The sequence below is a fragment of the Amphibalanus amphitrite genome, unplaced genomic scaffold, assembly GCF_019059575.1.
Source record: "Amphibalanus amphitrite isolate SeventyFive unplaced genomic scaffold, NRLGWU_Aamphi_draft 000174F_arrow, whole genome shotgun sequence".
Lineage (NCBI taxonomy): Eukaryota > Metazoa > Arthropoda > Thecostraca > Balanomorpha > Balanidae > Amphibalanus > Amphibalanus amphitrite.
The window spans coordinates 172,891-198,044 of NW_024881669.1; the positions used below are offsets into that span (position 1 = coordinate 172,891).

Below are 25,154 nucleotides of genomic sequence, written 5' to 3' on the forward strand. Positions count from 1 at the left end.
AGTAAACCGTAGATGCATATTTACGTCTGGACAACGAGTTGCGTTGGAGAGGCCGGAAATAGTGGCGATTTCAGGACCGCACGAATGGACCGTCATTGGAATGATTCTTTTTTAAACCGTGCACTGTTTTCGGCCGGAATTTAATAGCTACTACAAAATATTTTGTTATTACGTTTCCACCAAGAATGAATGCCATCAGGGCTAAATTTTTACTACTTTTGCATTTTGTCAAGAAGCATATAGTGCTGTTATATTGCAGTTTTTGCGCGTTTGTTACAAAATATGAAGCGAGTAAGCGTCAGTGTCATTCATCAAACTCGCCTCCGAGCACGCTCAACGAAGGAGAGGAAAAATGTGGGCCTTCGTACCCAGATCGTGACCAGACGATCCTTCATCCCCGAATAGCGCGCCAAACAAACTAGATAGCTGCTGCAATGGATTTCTTGCTTCAATGGAATGTAGGAGGACTTCTATCCCATTTGTCTGAATTTAAACAGTATATACAAAAGGAAGCTCCTCTTCTAGCTGGGATTCAGGAAACTCACTTTAAGAACACAGATCATTAAAATTACAATGAGGCTGGATATACTTTGTACAGACAGGACATAAATCTATCAAATAGACAGGGTGGCCAGGGGCGTAACCACTCCTTAAAAAATGGGCTGGAAATAACGCCCTCCGGGGGCGGCATTAAATGCCAAGGGAAGGGCGGCAATTATGTTTTGGGAGTCATGGAGGTGAGTGCTTGAGGGCCTTTACCGTGTCACTGTTGTTTGTGCATCAAGTACTTCCGCTTTGGGAAAGAAGAACAATAATCAGCATTCATCAGCTGACTACACGTTGTAAGGGGCACACGCAGAGAACACGCCACAACTCTGGTCTTTGAGATTTGGTACTTCATGCGGTAGATATGCATGCGTAAGATGGGTGGTCAGCCCGTTGCTAGCAGTTTGACTTTGCTACTACCATGGAGGATGGTGACTTCAATTGCAATGGGATCTGAGTCTGACCATGGGCGTCGAAAGCGAGGGGGCCTCAACGGTCTCTAAGGGCCATTATTGGCCTCAGGGCCCTTACCGGCCTCAGGGTCCTTACCGGCCAGAGCGCCCTAACGAGCCTGAGGGGCCTTACCAGCCCATTAGGGGCCACCTCTAGGGGCCCCACATCCGTCTGTGATGTTCCCACTCCAATTTCTCTGAGGGCCCGTCATGGCAACTGATAGCCCTCACCGGCGCCTCTGAGGGCCCAAACCGGTCTCGAAGGTCCCCCACACGGGCACGAGGGGCCCTGTGGCGCCAATGGGCTGCTGGGGTTTAACTGGCCATATTTCTGGTCATATTTCGACTCAGAAGTGCCCCACAGGGCTCGTAAGGACATCTCATGGGCCCCTAAGTAGCCACAAAGTTCCCCATAAAAGCCCTACGCCGGCTTCTTAGTGCCCCTTGCTGGTCTCTGAGGGCCCTTACCGGCCTATTACGGCCACCTCTAGTGGCCTCAAACCCGTCTGTGATAGCCCCACACAAGTTTCTCTGAGGGCCCCATAACGGCGACTCTGAGGGCCCACACGGGCGCCTACGAGGTCCCAAACCGGCGTATCTGAGGGTCCCACGCCCCCCCAACTCTGAGGGCCTACACCGGTATCTCTAAAGGCCCTGTATCGGCGGTCCTGAGGGCCCCACATCAGTGCCTCGGACGACCCCACGCTGGTGACTGTGAGGGTCCCAGCGGCGTCTGAGAAAACCACGCCGGAGTTTAAGGACCCCAAAGGGCTCCTCAACGCACCATCGCCTTCTGAGATCCCCTTGTCGGCTTATGAGGAGTCCACAACAGCAGCTCTAAGGGCCCCATGCGCGCCTCTGATGGCCCTGTGTCTCTGAGGAACTCCATATTGGCGCCTGTAAAGGGCCTCACCGGCGACTGTGCACGTCCCACACCGGCGCCTCTGAGTGCCCCACACTGCCAACTCTGAGGGCCCCATACCAGTGCTTCTGAGGGCCCCACACTGGCACCCCTGAGGGCCCCACACCAGTGCCTCATAAGGACCTAAATCAGCAGCTCTGAGGGCCCAACATCGGCGCCTCTGAGGGCCCCATACCAGCGCATCTGACGGCCACCCACCGGTGACTTTTGAGTGCCCTACATCGGCGACTCTCGAGTACCCCAACGGCGTCTGAAAGTATTATACCGGTCTCTAAGGACCCCACAGGGCTTCTGAAGGTAGCGCCGGCCTATGAGGACCCTTTGCTGGTCTGAGGACCCCTTGCTGGTCTCTGAGAGCCCCCTGCTGGCTGTTAAAGGGTTCAGACCAGCAGCTCAAGCCTCTAAGGGCCCCACATTCGTCTGTGACGGCCCCACACCAGTGTCTCTGAGGGCCCACAACGGTGCCTGTGAGGACCCTCACTAGCGTCTCTCAGGGCCTCACACTAGCACTTCTGAGGGTATACACCGGCACCTTTTTGGCCTCAGTCAGCAATAATACTTCTGAGGGCCCCACACCAATGCTTCCAAAGGCTCCTTGCCGGTGGCTGTGAAGGTCCTACACCGGTACTTCTGAGGGTCCTACCGAAGGCACCACACAAGTCCTTTATCACCTCGCTAAGCTTTAATCCCATACCGGCCTTCTGAGGGCGCCACGCCAGTGCACCCATTGCATCACACAGGCAACTTTAAAGGCTTCACACTGACCTCTCTTGAGAGTCTCACACCGGTGCCTTCCTCTGAGGGTCCCATACCGGCTCATTGCCCACGGTCCGGCCACTCACCGGTGACGCTGAGAGTCCTCAACGGTGACTCTGAGGGTCCTACGCTGAAGACTCTGGAAGCCCACACCAGCTTCTAAGAGCACCACGCCGGCCTCTGAGGGTAGGTATCACGCCAAAACCTCAACGGATCACACACTCGCCTGTGAGAGCCCCACACCGACGCCTCTGAGAACCTCAAAGGGCTTGACCGGTGCATCTCTGAGGGCGTGACACTGGCATTCTAAGGCACCACGCTGGTCTTTGGGTGCCCAACGCACAGGCCTTCTGAAAGCAGTACGCAACTTTTAAGCAGCCACGCTTAACTCTCAGAGCCCCACACCGGCCTCTGATGGCCCCTAAGCTTTCGAGCCTGCTTAAATAGGACCCATTCCAGGCGTGAGCCTGCAGGACGGGATCCAGCCAAAGACCTCTCACCCACTCAAGGGCCCACAGTAGACCGAGGACTCTTTCAAGTGCTCAGCTTCAGATGACTCTGAGTCTCGCTGCGCGCTCAGGACACTACTCGTTGGCCCGGAAGGCTCACATCAAGCGACAAGCGATCACACAGGGCCATTTCGCGGCTTCGATGGTTGTTTGCGATCAGAGCGTCTCACCTGACGCTCTCATGGGCTGAATTCGCTAGGCGAGTCCCTTTGAGTTATCGAGCCCAAAATGTAACACTTTGTGTTGGGCAGCATACAGAGCCCGCCAAAACGTGCGCACGTCCTTCACTTGCGCACGTTCAGAGGAGCAACCAAACTGTGATACCTAGCCATGGAATTATGGATCCCCCGGTCCGCACGATGTTCACCTATATCGGACACGTTTCATCGCAATTCGCCAAGTCAATGCGTAGTTACGAGTAGTATATGTAAACAGCAGCAATTTAAGCACCCCTGACTGAGCTATCGCAAATATTTGCCAGGGGGAGGCGCGACCCCCCCCCCCCGGGCCGAGAGCGGCACAGATGTCGATGAAGCGTTATAGGGAGGGGCGAATCATTAAACGTTTCGACGCATTCTGAGAAGGGGAGGCACGTAAGGGCAGAGAGGCGTCTGGGGAGGGGCGGCAGGTAGCGGCGGCAAAGTGCCTTGGGAGGGCGGCGCTACTGCGACAGAACATTTTGGAGAGGGGCGGCGTGTTGAGGGCGGTGGGTTGTTGTGGCGAGGGGCGTCACATAGTGGGTGCCGAGGTACTGTGGGGAGGGCGGCAAGGCGTCTATGGAGGGCGGCACAGACGGTGGTAAAGCGTTGTGGGGAGGGGCGGCGCATTGAGAGCGGCGGGGTTTTGTGGTGAGGGGCGGCACATAGAGGGCGCCGAGGCACCTCGGGGGGGGGGGGCACATATGGTGATAGAGCATTGTGGGGAGTGGCGGCTTATTGAGGGCGGCGGGAAGTTGTGGCGAGGGCAGCACATATGTAGAGAGCGCCGAGGTACTCTGGGGAGGGGCGGCAAGTCATCTGGGGAGGGCGGCACAGCGGCGATAGAGCATTATGCGGAGGGGCGGCACATTGAGGGCGACGGGGTTCTGTGAGGGGCGGCACATAGAGAGCTCCGAGGAACTTGAGGGGGAGTCGGTGCGGGGGGCGGAAGGACATCTGGGAGGGGCGGCGTGTAAAGGGCACGAGTAGTGAGGAGCGGTACGTTGAGGTCAGGCGTATAGTGGACCGAGCAGTGCCGTTTCTTTTGCTTCGTTTTGAAGTCCGCGAGTCCCGCAATTGTAGACTTCCTCTACCGGGGGCGGCATTTCAGCATCCCAAAAATGGGCTGGAATTTCCAGCGTTCCAGCCCGGTGGTTACGCCCATGAGGGTGGCGTAGCTCTTTATGTAGCAAATTCAGTGTCACAACGGAAAACAAATATAGCTTCCCCGCTAAATGTTGTAGCAGCTACTGTTTCACTACTAAACCGCGAGTTGTTGGTTGTTTCAGTGTATTTGCCGCCAAATGCACAGGAAATGAACGTGCGGATGTCCTCGCAAAGGAGGCTGCAATGCGACCTGATCCAGTTGTGGAACCTATGGCCCAAGGGGACGCTATCCATATGATAAAAATCAAATTCGCCGAGTACCTTCAACGCAAATGGGACCAACATCATGCTGCACATATGTATGCGATCAAACGAGAACTTAGAACATGGGTCACATGTAACCAACCAGACAGGATACGCGAGGTGACCCTGGCCAGAATGAGGTGTGGTCATACCCGCCTCACACATGGCCACCTTTTTGATAGGACGGACCCTCCGATTTGCCACACCTGTGACACCCGCATCTCCGTAGAGCACATTTTGATCGCATGCACGCCGCACGGCACTGCATCACGAACGAAGACACATCACTAACTATCTTGCGGTACAACACCTTAAAAACGACCTCCCGACCCTTCTCGGAGACGACACAACATTGACAAACCTGGTACTTGATTTCGTCCTAACATCACCCTACTCAGAGCTACTTTAACGGCCTTGACTTTGAGTTAGCAGGCACCCGTCTCGCTACCACCAGGCTGACTTGTGATACGGGATGGCCGATGGGTCGAGTTTTTCGCTGGTACCGAAACACAGAGCTTCGATGGCAGACGGGTTTTCTCCAGCCGCGGGAGCAGGCTTAGAGGCTCAGCGGCCCAGCGAGCTACACCAGCGGACCCCGGCCGCTGAACAGCGGCGGCGGCCGGGTTGAAACGACCACAGACAACCGTCGGCCGCCAACTGCAGCAGCGACAAATTCCCTATCCTCCAAACCATTCCTTTCATCGTGACGCTTAAACATTCACAAACCCCATCCCTCCCAGCGACCTATCCCCCACTCTTCAAACCATTCCTGTCATCCAACTCTCGTCGTAACCTTACCATTCACAAACTTCCTCCTTCCCTCCTTTCACAAACATCAATTTACCGGTAAGTTTCACTGTCATTTATGCGTCTTAACGTAAATTCATGGGTTTTTCCCCATATTCATGGCATAGTACATGGATATGGGTTTTCCCATGTTGTCTTGCTGTAAAAGTGGCCACCGGTCTTAGTTAGGACGGCCGGTTTGTTTTGCGCGGCGTAGTTAGGTCGCCGCCCTCCTCGCGAGGCCGGTAACGTAAGTTAGGGCCACTAAAAAAAAAAGTGCTAGAAGTTAACTTGAGGGGAAGGTATGCTAATTGCTCTTGTCCATCCACTAGAAGTTATTAAATATTTTGCTTTGTGTATTCCAAAAGGAGAGGGAACTATTTTATTTGTGCCTTCATGTCAGAATTGAAGGTGGATCATTCAGATTTTGCCATAGTTTCCCCGACTGGTATATAAGCAGTGGCATAAGAAGAAAAGGTTGATCAATCCTGAAGTTCAGTCATCGTACCTCAACTTGGCAGCAAGATCCCCAAGGACAGAGGTTATATTGTATACCTGTTCTGTAAATCAAAGCATTTTTGTGCCTGCAAAGGCTTAAGCTATTTGTGGTGTGTTCGGAGTGAGGCTATATGGCCGTTTTTGTTGTATGTTTATGTGGAGATTGAATATAACTGTGACCCTTTGCTTGTTTGTATACTTACTATGGTATAACAGGGAACAGCACATTCACATAGCATACTCACCTAGCACCTAACTCATAGCTGTACCCTGCAGGATCTGTACTTGTTCATGTCTCGAGCATTAACAAAGCACTAAAGTAGCTTAGTTATCATTTCCCACATTTTTTGAGCATCTAACATGGCATACAGCAGTGCAGAGCAGCTTCAGAGAAGAAACACTTTAAATGCACAGACTCACACCAGCCACCCAATGAGCCAGTTCCTCAGTTGACTGTTTCCCTGGATGCAGCTTGGCAAGGTGAGCTAACTATAGGCAAGTTGAAGGCAGGGGCTCCGCCACGGACTTTTGGTTGGGGGGGACGGTCTGCTCTTCGCCCATCCGCGCCCTAGTATCTCCTCTAAACCTAGGGTACCCCCAAATCCAGTTTTCTCATCGGATTTAGGCCACTTGTTTTTCGTCATAGCCCTGATAGTTGATACGATGATTTTTTAATTAGAAAAAAAAGAAATAAAATAGAGAAATGGTAGGCCACCTGACCCATGCAATATTACCCAATATTTGATTGTACCTTCCTCATATTGACACACCAGACAGAAAAAAACTTGAAAAACAAACTTCAATTTTTTACTGGTATGTAGCTCATAGTTTTGCGCTGAATCTGAATCCATTTTTAGCATTTGGCGAAGATCGGGTCAGGTTAGGTGAGATCAACAAGTGCGTGTCCCGCCGGCTAGCCAAAAAAGGTGTCAACCACCACAGACGGCTTCGTAAGTAACATGTTGCATTGGTACCAAAACTACTTCTTAATGTTCAAATGGATGCTTAACCCTCGCCGGACCTATTGGTTTTCTACATACGCGCCGGCCGAGGGGGGGGGGCGGGTACGACCCCCCCCCCCATCGCCGTTTCGCCCCTGGTGGAGCTAGCGCGTCGCGGAAAAAACGAGCGTGTGCGCCGTTACGAGACGCAGAGATTGGTACCGATTTTAAGGTCCTAGGTCAACCGGTGACCTCTGAGGTCAGGTCAAGTGGCCCAGGGTACGGTTGAGTTTTTGGTGAATAACTTCGCAAAAAAAGGCCACAGGGCCGCGATTTTGGTCGCATCGTGTTCGCCTCGCTCAGGCGCGTCGAATGATATACTTTTTGTCCGGGTCAGGTCAACTTGGGGTGTTGACCCAAGGTCAAGGTCAGGTCAGCACCCCCAGGTCACGAAGCTGGTTGAAAGAGGTCATGTCGCATATCATTCGATTCGGCAGGTCTTCCTGAGTCCAGTGGTGGCTTTCCCGACTCGCTAGCTCAATTTGATCAAGAGTTATTGACGAAAAACTAATATGACCTTGATGACGCCATAAATGACGTCACGCAAGGTCAACATTGCAAAAGTGACGCATCTAACCTTGCAAGGAGTGCATCAAATCACGATTCTGTGTGCTTGAGATATTTGGAGATCGTTCCCGGCGCCAGAATATCAGTTTTCATTTTTCCCCATTGACTTATAATGGTGAGGTCACGAAAATGACCTGACCTCATATGACCTTTAGGAAAAATACGAGATATACAAGTTGTGAGACTCATAATGGATACTAGATCCTGCAAGTTTCATTTCCTTGTGACATCTCAGGCAGTCAGGGCGTTGCGAAGTTGCGACATCTGAAGACCGTGCAGAGGTTCACTTATGACGTCGACCTGACCTGATCCAAAAATGCAGTTGGTGTCAAAAGATCCGGCTTGAATCAAAGGTCAGGTATGCCAAGTTTCAGCTCTCTATCGCCAGCGTGTTCGGAGCTATCGCGAAAAAAACCCTATGGGGGGGGGGGCGGCACCCCCCCCCCCCCTCGGCCGGCGAGGGTTAATTCGACATCATCCCCAAAACGTTTCCTAGTAACATGCCTAACTCGAAAAAGTGAACCAAATTCATCTAACGGTATAATGACCTTGACCTGATACTCATGTGACCTTGACACCTACCATAATTGCATGTGTCTACCGTCATTTCAACATGTTGGCTCGGTTTTATGACATAACAAGTCTGGAAACGTATAGATAATGTGCGCTGACATACACCGAATCGGTGTTTCGGCCTGACATGGTCTGGAGAAATAGGCTACAGGCCCAAAAGTCATGGCCCATGGGGGTTAGGATCATGAAATTTTCAGAGGATGTGTAAAATTCCCGGGAAATACTAATAGTTTCGACACGATAAACCACTTATTACGCGAGTTATGTACTTGCGAAAAACTGAGGGGTGGGTGTGGGTCAATCCGACCCACCATAAGAACGAGGGTTAACCTCTCAAACACTGGAAACAAACAGCTTCTCTCATCCTACAGTTCTGCGATATTCTTATTTGACAGCTGGAAGTTTCCTCTAAAAGAACGAACGCGTTTACCCGAAAGAATTATCTCCGTATTGAGCGTTTAATTGATTGAGAGATCCTTATCTGATATACCTACTGGATTACCTACTGGATATACCTACTGGATACCTATACCTACTGGATTCATCATCGGAATGGGCCGAATGATTGCGAACATTCGTCAGTAGACTCACGTTGATATACCTAACGCGAAAACGCCTGTCGATATGATCTACTAAAAAAAAACCTGAACTCCTAGGCCCCATAACAGAAAAAGACTAAAAAAAAGCACAGCGACAATAGGTATAGGTATCGACGACAGGTTAATTAGATTCTCATCACGTTTTTTCTTCGGAGATTCTTTGCACCTATGTTCTGTATTCGGTGTCAGGAACAAGAGTCGATTTATCTACCAGCGGGAGAGCCGATTATTGGGGGGGGACAAAAGATAGTATGTCCCACCCAACATTTTGGTTGGGGGGGACATGTCCCACCCGTCCCCCCCGGTGGCGGAGCCCTTGGTTGAAGGTTAGCAGGTAAGATTGAGTTAGTGTGAGTACCTACCTATAACTGGGTGCTACTGCTATGCAGGTTGGGTAGGCTGCAAATAATATGTGTGACAATTGAGGTTAGGTCAGCTGTCAGGTTATTCAGGCATACTCATTGCTCAGGTCACATTTTTATGGACACTTGGCAAATTACAAAACTAACATAACCTAATCTAAGCTAACCCGACTAAACCTACACAACTGCTTAGGAACTAAGCACCTACCTACTTGTGCCTACATCGCATACCATGTCAAAACTCAAAGTAGAGTTCCTTGGTGGAAGATTACCCTCAGTACTTTTTATCCCAGCCCTGTGAAGAAAACTAATACTTCTAAGCTCTGAGTCACTGCTGGCAATCCACAGGAAGAAACGCTGAGACTGAGAGCTTTGCCATTGTATATTGGACCAACAATCATGAATCACTATCATGAATGACTATGAACACATCATATGATCACATCGTTGCTTGGATTGTCACATTGACAATTTTATAACAATCCTTTTTTCAAGAAATGCAGTAATGATTAACATCAAAATCAAGATAAAGTGGATTTAGTGATCCAAGCTTTCTCCTCCAGTTGCAGTAGCAATGGAATGATCGCACGTTTCATTTGCCAGACACTGAGTACCTGATGCACATTACAATCTGCATAGCATCTAAGCATAGTAAAGCTGCCAAAGTCCATTCATTCTAGATTTTTAACTTGATAGTTAGCACTAATTTATCTTGCTGTTGTAAGTTATCATTCAATATTCATACCAATACATCAATATGCGCTCATCAGTCAACATTTTCTGGCATGATCCTGCTCCGCGTGCTCTTCAGTATTGCTCCAAGATCTGCAATATTATAGCTTGTTTTCGGCCAATAAGCTCTTTAAATTTTACTTTTTTTGCTGATATATGAGCCCGATCAACTTGCGTTTATCAACCAAAATTTCATAACTTCAAGTTCAACTTGATATTGATATTGCCCACAGCCCAGGAGTCAGGACCTCTGTCAGCCTCCTGGATACTTCGGATTGTTTTCAGTCACATGCTTCTTAAATATGATATAAGTCAATCTTAAGGGATCCAAAACATCCAACAAACCGACGTACAAGAGTACGGAAACCACCAGATAAAGCCTTGGAACAGAGCCAAGTGGTGCTCCATTTGTTTGTTTACAATGATTGTAGTGCTGATGTATTTTTAGGACTCTGAAGGTCGGCTTATAAAAAATGAAACGTTTTTACAAAAGTTGTAAGGCAAGTAATATTTATCTGAAAGAACTAAAATATTCAAAAGCCAAACACTATGAAATACATGAATCAGAACGAAAAAGTAACCTAAAAATCCAGCCTCATCACCGGCTCCTAAAACTGCAACAAAATCAGCACTTTTCCCCGCAACTCGTTGTCCAGACGTAAATATGCACCGTAGATTTGAGTTGAGATAGCCAAAATGGGGTCCCTGGCTCACAATTACCGGTTTCGGCACTCACAACATCGGAAATATTGAATTTCAAAATTGCAGCATTCCTGCTTAGGAATACCCCTCTGAATGTGTGACGTCAGCGCAGATATCTAACGACTTTTAAATATTTGACTAAAACGTTTTGTAGCACGCGGTGGTATATGCTATTTGCGCGCAACATCTGCCGCAAACGCCGCACTTCTAAAATAAACCCCGCGTTCGATGTCTCTCGGACGACGAAGATTCTACGTCGTCCGGCCAATCCCGTCCAAGGTCAGCGGGGGCTCGGCTGCGGTTAATGGTTATGGAACGTGATTGGCCGGACGGCGTAGAATCTTCGTCGTCCGAGAGACATCGAACGCGGGCAAAGTCACTAGAAACAGCGGAGATCCCAAAAAAGTAAACAAAAGTAAAAGTCTAATATCTTGAAAACCGGTGAATATTTTTCGGTGAAATTTGGTAGATATTCGTTTTCGCTCTTTCTGAACCGAGCGACATCACTTTCATGCCAATTCATAAACTTTTTTGAAGGTGGGAGGGTCCCTTTAAATTTATCAGGCGCGGATTTGGGGGGGGGGGGCCGGGGGAACTAATCTTGGCCCTTGGGGGAGGGCCTACGGCCTAGCCTAGGGACTTCTAGGCTAGGCCAAGGTCCCTAGGCCTTGGCCTAGGGACCGAAGCCCCTAGCTTATCGAAAAATGCCGCCCTCCGGGCCTCCACCGCCGAAGGCGGAGCCAGGGCGGCATCCTACATGACACACGTCACACACATCACACCCAGTAGCAGCGGAACACCTGAGGAGGAGTGGCACTGCCGACTTTTGGTCCCATTCTTCCCATGCAACGCCCATAGGGCTAATGTTAAAATGGCAAAATCAAGGTGGGCACGGTGCCCCGGACCCCGGTGCCCCCTCGTTCCGCCACCTATGATCACACCATCACACCCCATCACACCATCCCTATGCATTGCGTCCATTGCATCCATTGCAAACCATTGTTGCATGCATTGCATCGTCATCATTCTTGTGCACAGTGACAGGGATGCGGAGTCGATGGATTTTTCGGTGACTCTGTCTCCCACTCCGGCCTCAAAAATCGACTCAGACATCCCGACTTTTTCGTCTTTTGTCCAATCGTGATGGCAAAAAATTTACGTCTGATATCTTTTATTTATCTTGCCTGAAAGTGAAGGCTGAAACCATGCCTTGCACGTCTTGGAATCTTCCAATGCTTTCTAGGAAACATGTACCTACCTATAAGTATTGCGGCATGACTGAGTCATGCATGACTGAGTCATGCGAAATTGACTCCGAGCTCCGACCCCGGAGTCGGAGTCGGTATGATTTTGGCGACTCCAGCTCGAACTCCGACTCCGGGCAAAACTGTCGACTCCGACCGACTCCGACCGACTCCGACTCTGACTCCGACTCCGACTCCGCAGCCCTGCTTCGGTTGCTTGTGCATACCTCAGTCAGGGCTGCTCGGACCAATCTTCAGGGCGGAAAGACATCATCAGCCATTATGTATGTACCTTCCTAATCCATAGCCAATGATATCCCATTCCTGCGTCAGCCACGTGCCGCCTGTGCCGCCCGCAATCGCATACTCCTCCGCATTCCAGCGAGCCGGCGCCGACCTTTGTCGCCATGGCAACGGCGGGACGCCGCATCGATAAACATGGCTGAGCACCGGCTGACATGCCGCCGCCGACCTTATGAGTTAGATACTTTCTGATACCAGGCAGTGCGGGTCTTGCCTGTGCGGACAAATGGTGTGTGTGGACAAATCTTTGAGTGAAAAACACGGCATGGCCGCAGTTTTATCTCGGAAGATGTCTTCCGATAATGGACCAAACGTGTCGGCCACATACAGCTTTTCAAGTCAACCCAGAGCCATTTTTCAAGGACAGAGGACTTCAAAAAACGGCTCAAAGTAAGTATCGCTTCAATGTTATGATATCTTAATGCGTAAAACGCCTATATATGGCCTTGATGCGCCTGCTTTACAGTTTACATGACACGGCAGCGGGCAGGCCTGTGCACATTGCACAGTAGGTACACCGCTCACCGCTGCACACAGCCGCTATTTGAGTTCGGAAGTGGCCAAAATGCGATAACTCGTTAACCAGTTGACATTTTGCCAAGGAATTTTTATCATATGTGAAGTAAACCTTAAGGTCACGTATGGAAACGTATGAGCATCCTGCTGATCCAGCTGATCCGTAAAAATATTTTTGCTTGTAATCCGCGGATGACGGGTATATCCCATAACGTGGGTGACTCGGGAGGGGATTCTGCATAGCTTCCCTGCTGTCTTCGAAACTACTCGTTCACACTGGTGAACGAGTCGTTCAATACTAAAAATTCAAACGGCTTCTGATAGGAATAGCTGACAAACGAAACCTAACTTTGTTACAAAAGGTCATGGAAAGGTCATGGGTCACAAAAGGTCATGGAAAAGGTCATGGAAGGAAATGTATACATTTTTAAGGTCATGTGACACATCTTTAAGGGTCCATTTCGGCAAAAGCATCTAAACATGATGTCATTTGGGTCGTCCGATTCGAAACTATTTCCATTCGACAAATGAAGGTCAGGTCACGGCGAGGTCAAAAAGGTCAAAATTTTGAAGTTGAACATTCTCAACAAAAAAAAGATGTGCATCCAGTGGCGGCGGATTCGATTTTGGCGCAGGGCCTCGGCTAACATGTTAACTACTGGGGCAAATGCCCCAGTAGAGTCGAGGAATGCCCCAGTAGTGGTCAGGCTTTGCCCAACCTCCACAAAATGACAATATATCAATATTAACCTTCCAGGCGGTGGGGGGGGTCATTTTTTGCCCCCCTTTAGTTTTTTCAATATATCTCGAGAACCGCTGCGCCGATCGTCACCGAACTTTCAGTACCCTCCCGGGAGCAGCTAGCGCACTTGGTGACCAAAAATTTTTCCAAAGGTTATGATAGGTTGGCCGCTAATGACGTCAGAGTGACGTCATTTTTGCCATTTTCGACCGAAAAAAGGTTTCGCGGGAAGAGCTGTCAGGCCTACAGCTTTAGAGATACAGAAAAATATTTCAGACATAAAAGGTGTGGAATTAAAAGGGCTACAAAACTGTTCTTTCGGTTTTTCGAATTTTGTGGATTTTGACCCCCCAAAAATATATTTTTTCAATATAATAGCCAAAAAATCCAAAAAGTTTTTTGAATTTCGAAAAAAAACGGAAAACTTGTCATAGTCCCTACCGCCTTCCATCTACATACCAAATTTGAGATCGATACCTCTTTTTTTGGCCAAGTTATAGCGAAAAAACTGTTCAAAATTGATGACGTCAAATTTTCAAACTCAATTTTTCGCAATTCTAGACCTCGTAGCGCAAAACAAAGACCACCATTAGACTCCCCGTGCCGAGTTGCATCGAATCGATACCCATTTTATGCAAAAATATCAACTTTGAAATTTGACATTTTTTGACCTGACCTTGACCTGACCTCCACCAGAAAGTGACCTAAACCGTACCTGATTGTCTTATAAACAACACCATTGAGTTGGAAATGAAAAACTGGCCATAAAACATGCATCACATAACCTTAGTAAAGTTGGGCTCATGTGGTGACCCTTGGTGACCTTTGGTGACCTGACCTGTGACCTGACCTGGTATGACCAGTGACCTCTAATAGCAACATATGTACTAGACAACTGACGCCTTATCGCTGATTTTCGACAAAATGCGTTTTACTCGGTGTTTAGCGCTTTCCCTAGAAGCCCCGTGAACAGGGCCTCCTCTAACATACCCACTGGGTGGGCAAATGCCCACCCAGTCGCCACAATTGCCCACCCAGTGGCGTCGATTTGCCCACCCAGAAGCAAATGCAAAAATAAAGGTCCGGCCGGACGTCCGGTACTACCTTTCCGGTCGCTGTTTGACTAAAGGAAACTGGATGCTGTTTGAAGGTCAAAAAAAGTTTTCTGGTTGCTCGATATTCAGGAGCGTAGCCAGGATTTCCTCAAGGAGGGGGCTAAACGCACAAGGGCGCAAGATAACCCCCTCAAAATCCAAAAAGCCATCGGGTTGCATCCAATATTTTTTTTTGGATGGGGCCCAAATAAATGGAAAAAATATTCATTAACAAACAATGTTAGAACTGAGGGGGTAAGCAGTATATGGGCCCCTGTTAGACAGGCCCACGAATAGCTTCATAGAGTCGCCAGCCGGTTCTGATGGCGGTCTGAGGACCCGTAGGTCGGATGAGGGTTCTTCAGACCGTCACAGGCCCCTATAGCCCATGAGAGCCTCGTAAGCCGTCTGAGGGTCATATAAGCCGTCTAGGGCCACTCAGACCGACAAAAGGCCCCTTGCACTTGCAGAGGCCCAGTCAGGCCGACGTAGGGCCCTCTCAGACAAACTAAGGGCCCGTTCAGGTCATTTGAGGGCCTCCTCAAACCGATAAGGGCCCCTCAGATCGACAGTGGATCCGATCCGAGCTCCCTCAAACCGATATAGGGTCAGACCAACAGTCGGAACGCATTGATTCTGTTTACACACCGTTGGACCCAAGTTGGACCCATCCCATCCAACTGGCCCCCTGGTTTCAATAGGGCCCCAAGGCTCTAAAATTGGGTCTCTCTTGGCCAAAGAATAACTACTCAGCTGTGTCAAAGGATCTGCCGCAGGGCCTTTGCGTCGCCAAGGGCCCACTGTGTCAGTCAGGGGCCTCTATGGAATAAGGACCCCTGGCTTCCAGGAGGGGCCATGGTCCCTTTGGCCCCCTCCTTGGCTATGCCACTGCAGGTGACAAACGTTCTTTCAGACGACCAGGGGGCAGGGGCCCAGGCGACCAGAACCCCAGGTGACCAGGGGCCCCCAGGCGACTAGCTCCCCCCAAGCGACCAGGGGCCCCCTGGGCGACCAGAGGCCCCAGGAAACCGGGGGTCCTCGGATGAGTGCAGGGGCCCATTGGGTAATCAGGGGCACCTCGGGTAACCAGGGCCACAGAAATGAAACTTGAATTGATATAAATTTGCTTCCGAGTAAAATACGTTTTATCCAGTGTTAGAAAAAATATCCCGGGGCCTGTGGGGCCCCCATGGCACCTTCTGCGCTCAAGGGAGGGGGCCATTGCCCCCGTGGCCCCTCCCCTTGGCCACGCCCCTGCCGATATTGGAGTTATCAAGTAATTGTCTCGTAAGTGAAAAGGCACGTACAATAAAGGTACAACCCTCTGCAAGCTGCGTGGTATAAGGTATCTTTTTTCGACAAAACCGAGAATAACGCGAATACGCTAACGGTCATTCGGAAATCGTAACAGCAAGACGCGCGAGACTCCGCACCTTAGATTGGGCTTATTTTGGAATACATTTTCCATCTAGTTTGACAACAACACACAAAAGTTTATATTTCCCCCCAAAACAAACTTTTGCTTTTTTGCTACGGTAAGAGTACACATTGTTCAGTGACTGAATTAATCGAAGGGGTGGAGCATGGCGCATCTATATGCAATGTGTTCCGACCGACTGATTATCATAACCTTTGAGATATTAGGTATCGGTTTTGTCGAAATAAGAATACCTACCACGCAGTTTTTGCGGAGGGCTGCAAGTACAGCCCTCTGCAGACTGCGTGGTAGGTATCCTTTTTTTCGACAAAACCGAGAATAACGCGAATACTATGCTATCGGGCACTCGGAAATCGTAACAGAAAGATGCGCGAGACTCCGCAGCTTAGATTGGCATTATCATCGTATGCATTTTCCATCCAGTTTGGCAACAAAACCCAAAAGTTTATATTTGCCCCCAAAACGAACTTAAACATTTTGTTGCCACACAAGGCGTAGATATGCTTTGTTTATTGATAGGCCCTATCGAAGGAGTGGAGCATGGCGCATCTATTTGCAGTGAGCTTCGACCGACTGATAACATGACTTTTGAATTATAATCAGTTTTGTCGGAAAAAGAATACCTATCACGCAGTCTGCTGAGGGCTGTACAATGTACATGTAATCTGGAACGAATCGCTCGAGCATCGCTAACCATAAAACATACGACAAACGTTAACTATCATTTTATTTCCAATAATGGCACAGCTTATTTCGTCTCATCCCCGCACCCCCCCCCCCCCCCCCCCCCGGTAACAGGTTTTGAAATTGGTTGAACCCCAAAACAAGTGGCTGGATCCGCCCTTGGGCGGGGAAGTGGCGAAAATTTTGCCCACCCAGTGAAAAATCCTTAGAGGAGGCCCTGCCCGTGAACGGTGAAACATTTTATCTTTGACCTGACCTGTGACGTCATCGGTGACCCCGAGGTCAATGAAATTTGATTTTCCTCGACAAATTTGACAGGGCTATCGAACGCCGTTTGAATTTTCCGGATCCGTCCAGTAGTTTCGGAGATTCGGGGGGGGGGGGGCAAAAAAATGCCCCCCCCCCCACCGCGCGGAAGGTGGCTGGGAGGCCCACCGCCTGCCGGGTTAACGTACATTCTTTCATTCGGGAGCGGTTGAAGACGTTTGTGGCAAGAAATCAGGGGCGGCGGAAGAGGAGTGCGCGGTGTGCACTTGCAGCTGCATCCTCAATTTCCATCCAAAAGGCAAAAACATAGACGTGCATTGGCAAACATATCTTTTTGCACCCCATAATCCATCTTCCATCTTCATTCGAAAGAGCGTCAAACATAATGACGAAATTACTTCGGCCACTTTTTTGGTCAGGTCAAAGGTCAGGACGGTCATGGTGAAGGCCAAATTTCGCCGATTTTCAGGCCGAATATGGACAGTTTACAGGATGCCGACGCATAACTCGGGAACCAATTAGAGCTACAGCACCGCGGAAAAGCGCATTTGATAGCCATATTAGCATGCTTTCTGGTTATTTCTCTTAGATTTGACCTAACGTCAACGGTTTTGCCTGCAAGGGGCAAAAACTACCAAAATAGACGTTTTTTTTTCGGGAACAGTTTTTCTGCAATAACTTTTTACTCATGACCGGAAATTGTCATGTTGCATATCAGTGGATCTGCATCGTCGAGACAAACACAACTAAGGCATTTTCATTGCTCTAGCATGCCTCTTTCAAAAGTTATTCGCGAAAAACTGTTAGATACCATTCGTGAACTGAGATGACCTCAGGGGCATAAAGAAGGGTCACGGATGCTACTTTCATGTTCAGGGTGTCAAAGTCACGTACGGCCCTCCAGAAAAAGAGTGGTTGGTTAGCCTGTGTGCTTTTGGTGTAATAACTTTGAATGACAGAGACACTCCTGTAAAATGACTCAATAGAAATGAGAAGAGGGTTCTTGCACACTCTTCGGCAATGGTTTTCAACAGCCATTAGACGTATTCATCAATGCAGATACTCAAGATAGGTTATTGTGATGTTGGCAACCAACCACTAGGTACCTGGAGGGCCGTACAGTGTTTTATAGTGTTTAAAATAACTTTCGTCCAAAAGAGGTGGTTTTGAATTTTCTCCCATGGACTTATAAAAGAGGTCGCAAAATTGAGCTGACCTTAGGTCACCGATATGAAAATTCCGAGATATAAATTTTGTACATGCTGTTGCTCTTATCATTCGCTGAAAGTTTCAAAGTGATCGGTCACTCGGTGTAGCTACGGCATACATTGAAACATTTTATGAGGTGAGGTCACTTGAATTGACCTGGTGACCTGATCTTGAATGACCTTGGTCTGACATTTTTACAACACGTGTAGAATTGATGGATGATGGAGCGCAGCCGTTTTTTAGATATCCGCAAAAAACCGCAGGAAAAACCGCAGGTGTTCAAATACCCCCCCCCCCCCCAGCAGGGCGCCAACACGCTTCGCCGATTTGCCCCAGTAGTCAAAATTCCTTAGCCGAGGCCCTGTTTTGGCGTGGGGGGGCAAGATCCCAGTCGAGATGATGTCATATGCGGATCCAGAAAGGCGTTTTCGACGCTGTAGGGGACATACCTCCCCCCCAAAAAAGTGTCCAAAATCCAAAAACTCATCGGATTTCGATTCCTTACGGATCTACTGCTGAACAGTATAAAGCAAAAAAAAATCCTGATAAAAAAGTGTTTTATTAGGAAACATAAGGTACGTTTGTCTATTTCGGGCGATGCAGGGGCCAGGGGAGGGAGAATAAATATTTGCTTTAAATGCCCGCTCCCTGGATCCGCCAGTGGACGATGTAACGCTTTTCGTATTGCTGTATTAGAAAAAAATCGCTAATGGGAAAAATTATGCCATAACCCGATCGCATATTAGATGTTGAAGAACGATTCCAAACCTTTTGAAGTAGGCGAGCGCTATTCTTCAATGAGGTAACTCCTTACCATTTCCTCTGTTCATTTTACGTTCGATTTCCGTTTAACCTTCCTTTAAAAAGTATTTCTGAGACAGATATCAACTGAAACTAGCTCACAGCGGGAGGAGACCGCTCAAACATTCAGAGACAGTCGGTCGCATTTAAACCTATTGGGACAGCGATCCGCCAGAAACACTCCCCAAGGCAGTGGTTCGCCAACTAAGCTCACCTAGAAGGGCTGTCTCGATGGGTTTATACAGTTAGTCTACAGCAAGGCCTAACTAAGGCCCAAACGCTCGTCAAGCTGGGAACGAAGGGCTGAGGTGAGGGAGCGCGGCGGTGGGCTGGGGTGAAGGAACGGTGGACTGGAACGAGAATCCAGAAGCTCTTTTTTGTTTTTGTTTTGTTTTGTTGGGTTAGGCCCTTTCGGTCTGACGAGACCATTTCAGGGCCGGAAGGATGATAGGAATTAGGGGGAGACATTGGTCTGGGCAGACACCCTAGAGAGTCGCCGGGGCTAAGCCCGTCCGAAAGGACAGGCCGATCAGCCCCCCAAGCACTCTCTGCACCCGGCTACGGGGTGCGCTCCGTCGGGAGCAGCGGTGCCGCTCCAAGGGAGCAGCCCACATGAGATAAAGGTGCCTGTCCAGCCCGGAGTGGGGGTTGCGGCGTGGAGGAGAAGGATTTATGTGTCCTGAGGATGGAAGCGATGGAACGGAGCTGCCAGAAACTCTTGGTAGGGCGTTTCTTTATTAGGGCTTTAGGGTGCGCTGACTGCGGTAAGGTCCAAATTATCACACCAAATTTTGCCACATCTACCGGTTCAGGCACTCGAGAATCAGCGGCCAGTGATATCTGCAAAGACGAAGCATTTCCAACCCAGCTTCAGCCTGCAGTGTCAGGGTGCCTCAGGTGGCTTTAATTACAGTTGCACATACCAAACGACCTCAGTGCAGCCAGTCCATGTGGCCGAAACCATAGACTTCAACAAAAAGTGAGAGAAGGTTAGTGCTATCGTTAAGTGCCATTATAGACTTGGTCCCCGTTGGCTTGACCCACTGGAAGGTGGTAGTTATCGGACGCTGTGGGGCATACTCATTTTTCCAAAATGCCTCAGATTTTGCTTTCTTGTTCATAGGCGGCGGAACGGGGAGGGCACCGGGGCACCGTGCCCACTTTGATTTTGGCATTTTAACGTTGACCCTATGGGCGTTGCATGGAAAGAATGGGACCAAAAGTCGGCAGTGCCCCCCCCCCCCTCCCCTTAAAGGGACCCTCCCACCTTCAAAAAAGTTTATGAATTGGCATGAAAGTGATGTCGCTCAGTTCAGAAAGAGCGAAAACGAATATCTACTAAGTTTTACCGAAAAATATTCACCGGTTTTCAAGATATTAGACTTTTACTTTTGTTTACTTTTTTGGGATATCCGCTTTTTCTAGCGACTTTATTTTAGAAGTGCGGCGTTTGCGGCAGATGTTGCGCGCAAATAGCATATACCACCGCGTGCTACAAAACGTTTTAGTCAAACATTTAAAAATCGTTAGATATTTGCGCTGACGTCACACATTCAGAGGGGTATTCCTAAGCATTAGCCCCTCTGAATCAAAATGCTGCAATTTTGAAATTCAATATTTCCGATTTAAGGCATTTCTCGATGTTGTGAGTGCCGAAACCGGTAATTGTGAGCCAGGGACCCCATTTTGGCTATCTCAACTCAAATCTAATGTTAAGGTGGGAGGGTCCCTTTAATTGAAAGTGTTCCGCCGCTACTGTTCGTGTTTGATGCTCTTTATTCTATAGTCAGCCTTTAGAAAGAGGGGGGGGGGGGCACTGGCACTAATGATCAGTGCCCTAACCCTCAAAAGTTTCCAACATAAATTTTTACTTTTTTTAATAGTGAAAACTGATCTCTGATGACTGGCCTTTGGGTGTCATACCATACCGTGCATTGGTCAATGTCGTCAATGTGTACGACCTCGGCCTTTACCATTTTATGCGCTGGAAACTGTTGCGCTCGGAAAAATCAGGGGAGTGGCTTATTATGAGCGCTCATCAGTCCTAACTACCCGCAAGCGAATGGCTAGCCATTCCGTCTCCGCTCGCTTGCGATTTGGCATTTATGTAGGTACAAAATAGAGGCAAATGACCACTGAAGGTATGAGTTGCGTCTCTTGCACACATCTATAAATAGAATCTGAAAAGACAAAAAAAATGATATAAAGCGGAAATGGTTAGCACTTACACATATTCAAAAGGCACCGTTGGACAAACTGTAGGAGCGCCTAGCTATTAGCTGCAATATCAGATTATGAAAATTTTCCTCATGTTTAGGGCACAAATTATGGAGGGGCAAGAATATACTTTGCCCCTCCTCCAAAAGTTTCTTAGGGAACGATGCCTCCTCTGCCACCCCGTATCCGTCGCCCCTGTAAACGGTCACTGAAGGCCTGGGTTGCCGCTGCGTCACGTTGACGCTTATAATGCCTCCAAAACTAGGTTGAAGAGAGGAAAACTTCAATTGAACGTAAACGCTTGCCATTTAAGAAAGGCAACGTATGATAAAGTATATGGGCATCTGGTTATATCTTCAGATGATCGAACGGAATAATCTGGTATATGGTTTCTTGTCTAAGCTTTGTCACAAATTATGGGGGGGGGGGGGCAAAAAGATACTTTTGCCCCCCCACGAGTTTGCCAGGGGGGCAGCTGCCCCCCCTGCCCCCCGAATCCGCCGCCCCTGTGTGCATCGGATGCAATTTGAGCTCTGGAACACGATGATGCTATTCGTTTTGGTTTTCGATGTCAAGAACGTGCTGAAATTGCCTTTGCAATATCGAAAATTGTGATTAACCGACTACGGTAAAATGCAAAAGCCGATAACATTGCCATTTCTGAAGATATCTGACTGAAACTTTCCAAAAGTAATGCAAATGTTACATACAAAAGCCAATAAGGTTCATTCTGGTCGATGACTGCTCCCCAAAACTCTGAATGTTATCAACCATATCGGACATTCTTACGATGTTCTGTTGGCTGGATGTCTTTTTGCTTTATTGAATTTGATCAGACTACATTCAGTTAAGACGACGTACATTTATTGGTCGCCAGAAAGTAAACAAGTCAATCGACAATCGACAACCAACAAATGCAATCGACACTAGCGTCGAGCACCCCTCCGCACAAGCAACTCCCGGGGCAATTAGACGGACCGCGCTCCTCTCTCGCAGCTGATTGGTCAGCTGCCGAACCGCACGAACGTCAGCTGCACGGCCGCCGCCCGGCCGACCTGACCGGGGTCGGCCGGGCGGCGACCTAGCATCACTAGAACTGCAATAACTTTTGCCGGCAGTGTGATGCCGACCTAATTTTTTTCAGCAAATGAATCACAATTGTACGGTATATATTATGGACGTTGTCTCGATGTGAAGCACGCTGTGCGTTTTTTGGTAGGCCTATGTAAATATTGAAATCCTCAAGCCCTTCTGCTTTGTGCAAGTGTGCAACAATTAGCTTACAATAACTGAGTGGGAAGTTTTTTAGATGCACTTTTATTATCAATGGATTCCACACATTTCCCCTTTCAGCTGATATCTTACTTACGCATTTTCAAGCAAAGAATATGACAGGAGACTCGTCAACATTTACATGAAAATCGCAGCACAAGCTCGGTCTCACTGAGCAAAACAAAACGGTGTACTTTGGGAGCCCACCAATCTGTGCCAGAATGAGTAATATTTTTTCTGGATGATATTTTATACAGTTTGATCAATTTACGACCAGAAAATGTGAGAAAAGCACGCTTTAAAATTTGTCGAAAATTAGGGTATTGGTCACTTCTCAACCCGGATAGCGACTGTGTGCGCTGCACTGCTTTGCGCTTTACCCTTGGTTGGGTCAATAACCGGTATGGTGTCCTGGTACCGGAACCGGCTTACCGGCATAGGCGGCGGAACGGGGAGGGCACCGGGGCACCGTGCCCCCCTTTGATTTTGGCATTTTAACATTAGCCCTATGGGCATTGCATGGAAAGAATGGGACCAAAAGTCGGCGGTGCCCCCTACTGCTTAGGTGGTTCCGCCGCTACTGCTTACCGGCTTTGGTTGCTTGACGTTGGCCGGTTCCCGGAACAAGATTTAGGTACAGATTCTTCCTGTACCACCAGAGGCAAGGCTTGACTTGGTACACTGACCTGCAGTAATTTGTGTAAGGTCGTCTTAGGTCACGAGTCGAAAGGTATTCAATAGTTTTTTTCGCTAATTGCCTACTTTTGAAAGATGCATGCTATGATGCTGGAACAACAAAAGCACCTTAGATGTGTTTAGCTCGCTGCTGGACGATCTGAATCGACTGATAGGATGCATCCATCACGACAAATCTGAGAGGTCAATGGTCATGACCTGACCTGAGATAAGCTTTCCCATTTCAAGATCAATTTATCGTTCATTCGACGCGTCTCGATGAGAGGAACAATATGTCGGTAAAAGTAAGCTTGTGCAAGATTTGAGTCAATAATAGGTAGTTGTTGCAGAAACCCTTTCAGCAAAAAAGTTTTTGCCCTATGCAGGTTAAAACGTTGACCTTAGGTTAAATCTCAGAGAAGAGAAGTCATCAGAAAGAGCGTTAAAAGGAATATCAAATATGCTTTCTTTGCGGCGCTATATAGCTCCATTCATTTTCATGTTATGCGCCGATTTGTCGGAAATTATCGAAATCAAATTGTCGAAACAGGCGAAATTTGGCCTTCAATGACCTCTGATGACCTGACTTTTGACATGACCTAAAATGACCTTTGTAATTTCGTCATTATTTTTGACGCTCTTTCGAAGGCCGCCTAATGCGTGTCACTACGCATGGTCCAGGAGCTGAATTAGAAGAGGGCGCTCAACCCCCCTCCCTCCCCAGCAGGCAGCAGGCCATGGAAATCCGGATGCCCCCGCGCGATGCGGGTTGTTTTGTTATCATACGAATACAGTGACATTATAGATGGCTGCAGGACTGTTATATTGAAAATGTACCAGACTTCCCTCGAACAGATGGAATCGTGATGCTTTGTGTATGTTCCTTGGAGGTTTCAAAGCTAACTTTTGCATTTTATTTTGTCCTCCATGACGTCATGTACAGGGTGTCCTAGAATTGCCCGAACATTGTTAACTAGCGTTTAAAATAAGGCAAACATAATTGCGCTGTTTTCTTTTTATCGTCCTATAGAGTCAGCTAGGGTGGCTATGAAATAGCACATTTGGAAGGCATCTGGCTGCCACTGTAGGTGAAGTAAGATTCATCCATAGTCACCTCTATGCTTTTGCTGCCCTTCATCAGACCCTGTGACAGACGGCGCAGGCGGGTTTTCTGTGCACGAACTTAAAGGGACCCTCCCACCTTATCATTAGATTTGAGTTGAGATAGCCAAAATGGGGTCCCTGGCTCACAATCACCGGTTTCGGCACTCACAACATCGAGAAATGCCTTAACCCTATTCCTGGCGGGCTCCGCCGGGACAAGAAACTGGCGGGGGGGGGGCCGATTCGGCCCCCCCCTTCAGATCTCAAAAACTACACATCACAGCGACAAACGGTAAATGGCATCGGATACGCACGGTCAAGATCTACAATTTTTACCAAGGTCATTTTCAGGTCAGGTCAAAGATGACGTCACAGGGGTCGAAAAAGTCAAAATGGCGGCGCTAGATATGGAGAGAGTTTTTCTCGAATAACTTTCGAATTAGTCAAGATAGGAACAAACAAAGGGCATCATCGTGATCCTCTCGTCAATCCGCATCGAATGATATATATATGTTGACCTCGAAAGGTCAAGGTCAAAGGTTGACCTCAGGTCACGTGACCTCGAGGTCATCATGTATATCATTCGATGCGTCTTGACGAGCTGAACACAATGAGACCATCCACGCGTCTGTATCTTGTTCCTGTACGTAGTTATTGGCCAAAAACCTTTGGTGACCTTTGATGACGTCACATGACCTCACAGCTGCCCAACAGCAAAACAGACCTCAAGGTAGTGAAGGTTGATCGTATATGAAGTCATGTATGGTATATGGGGCCATTCCGACCCGTTTTAGTGGTAAAAACAGGGAGTTGATTTTTCCCCCATTGACTTATAATGGGGAGGTCGCGAAACTGACCTGACCTTAGGTCACCGATATCAAAATTCCGAGATATACAAATTGCACATACTGGTACCCTAACTAAAGCCTGAAGAGAAGAAATTGATCGGTCAAAAACTCTAGCTCTGGCGTGATTG

At 48.4% G+C, this 25,154-nt stretch overlaps 1 protein-coding gene across 2 annotated transcripts in view; it reads left to right on the forward strand.

Moving 5' to 3' along the window:
• Positions 1-12,257: 12,257 nt before the first annotated feature.
• The window catches only part of LOC122383821 (radial spoke head protein 3 homolog B-like), an 82,405-nt gene continuing 69,508 nt past the window's right edge, over positions 12,258-25,154 (forward strand). Inside the window, exon 1 of one of the 2 annotated variants that reach the window (XM_043370604.1) lies at positions 12,258-12,549. In XM_043370604.1, the coding sequence (XP_043226539.1) occupies positions 12,386-12,549 (164 nt within the window). In that variant the 5' untranslated portion in view covers positions 12,258-12,385. The remainder of the gene's footprint in view (positions 12,550-25,154) is intronic. The other variant, XM_043370603.1, reaches the window with a different exon arrangement.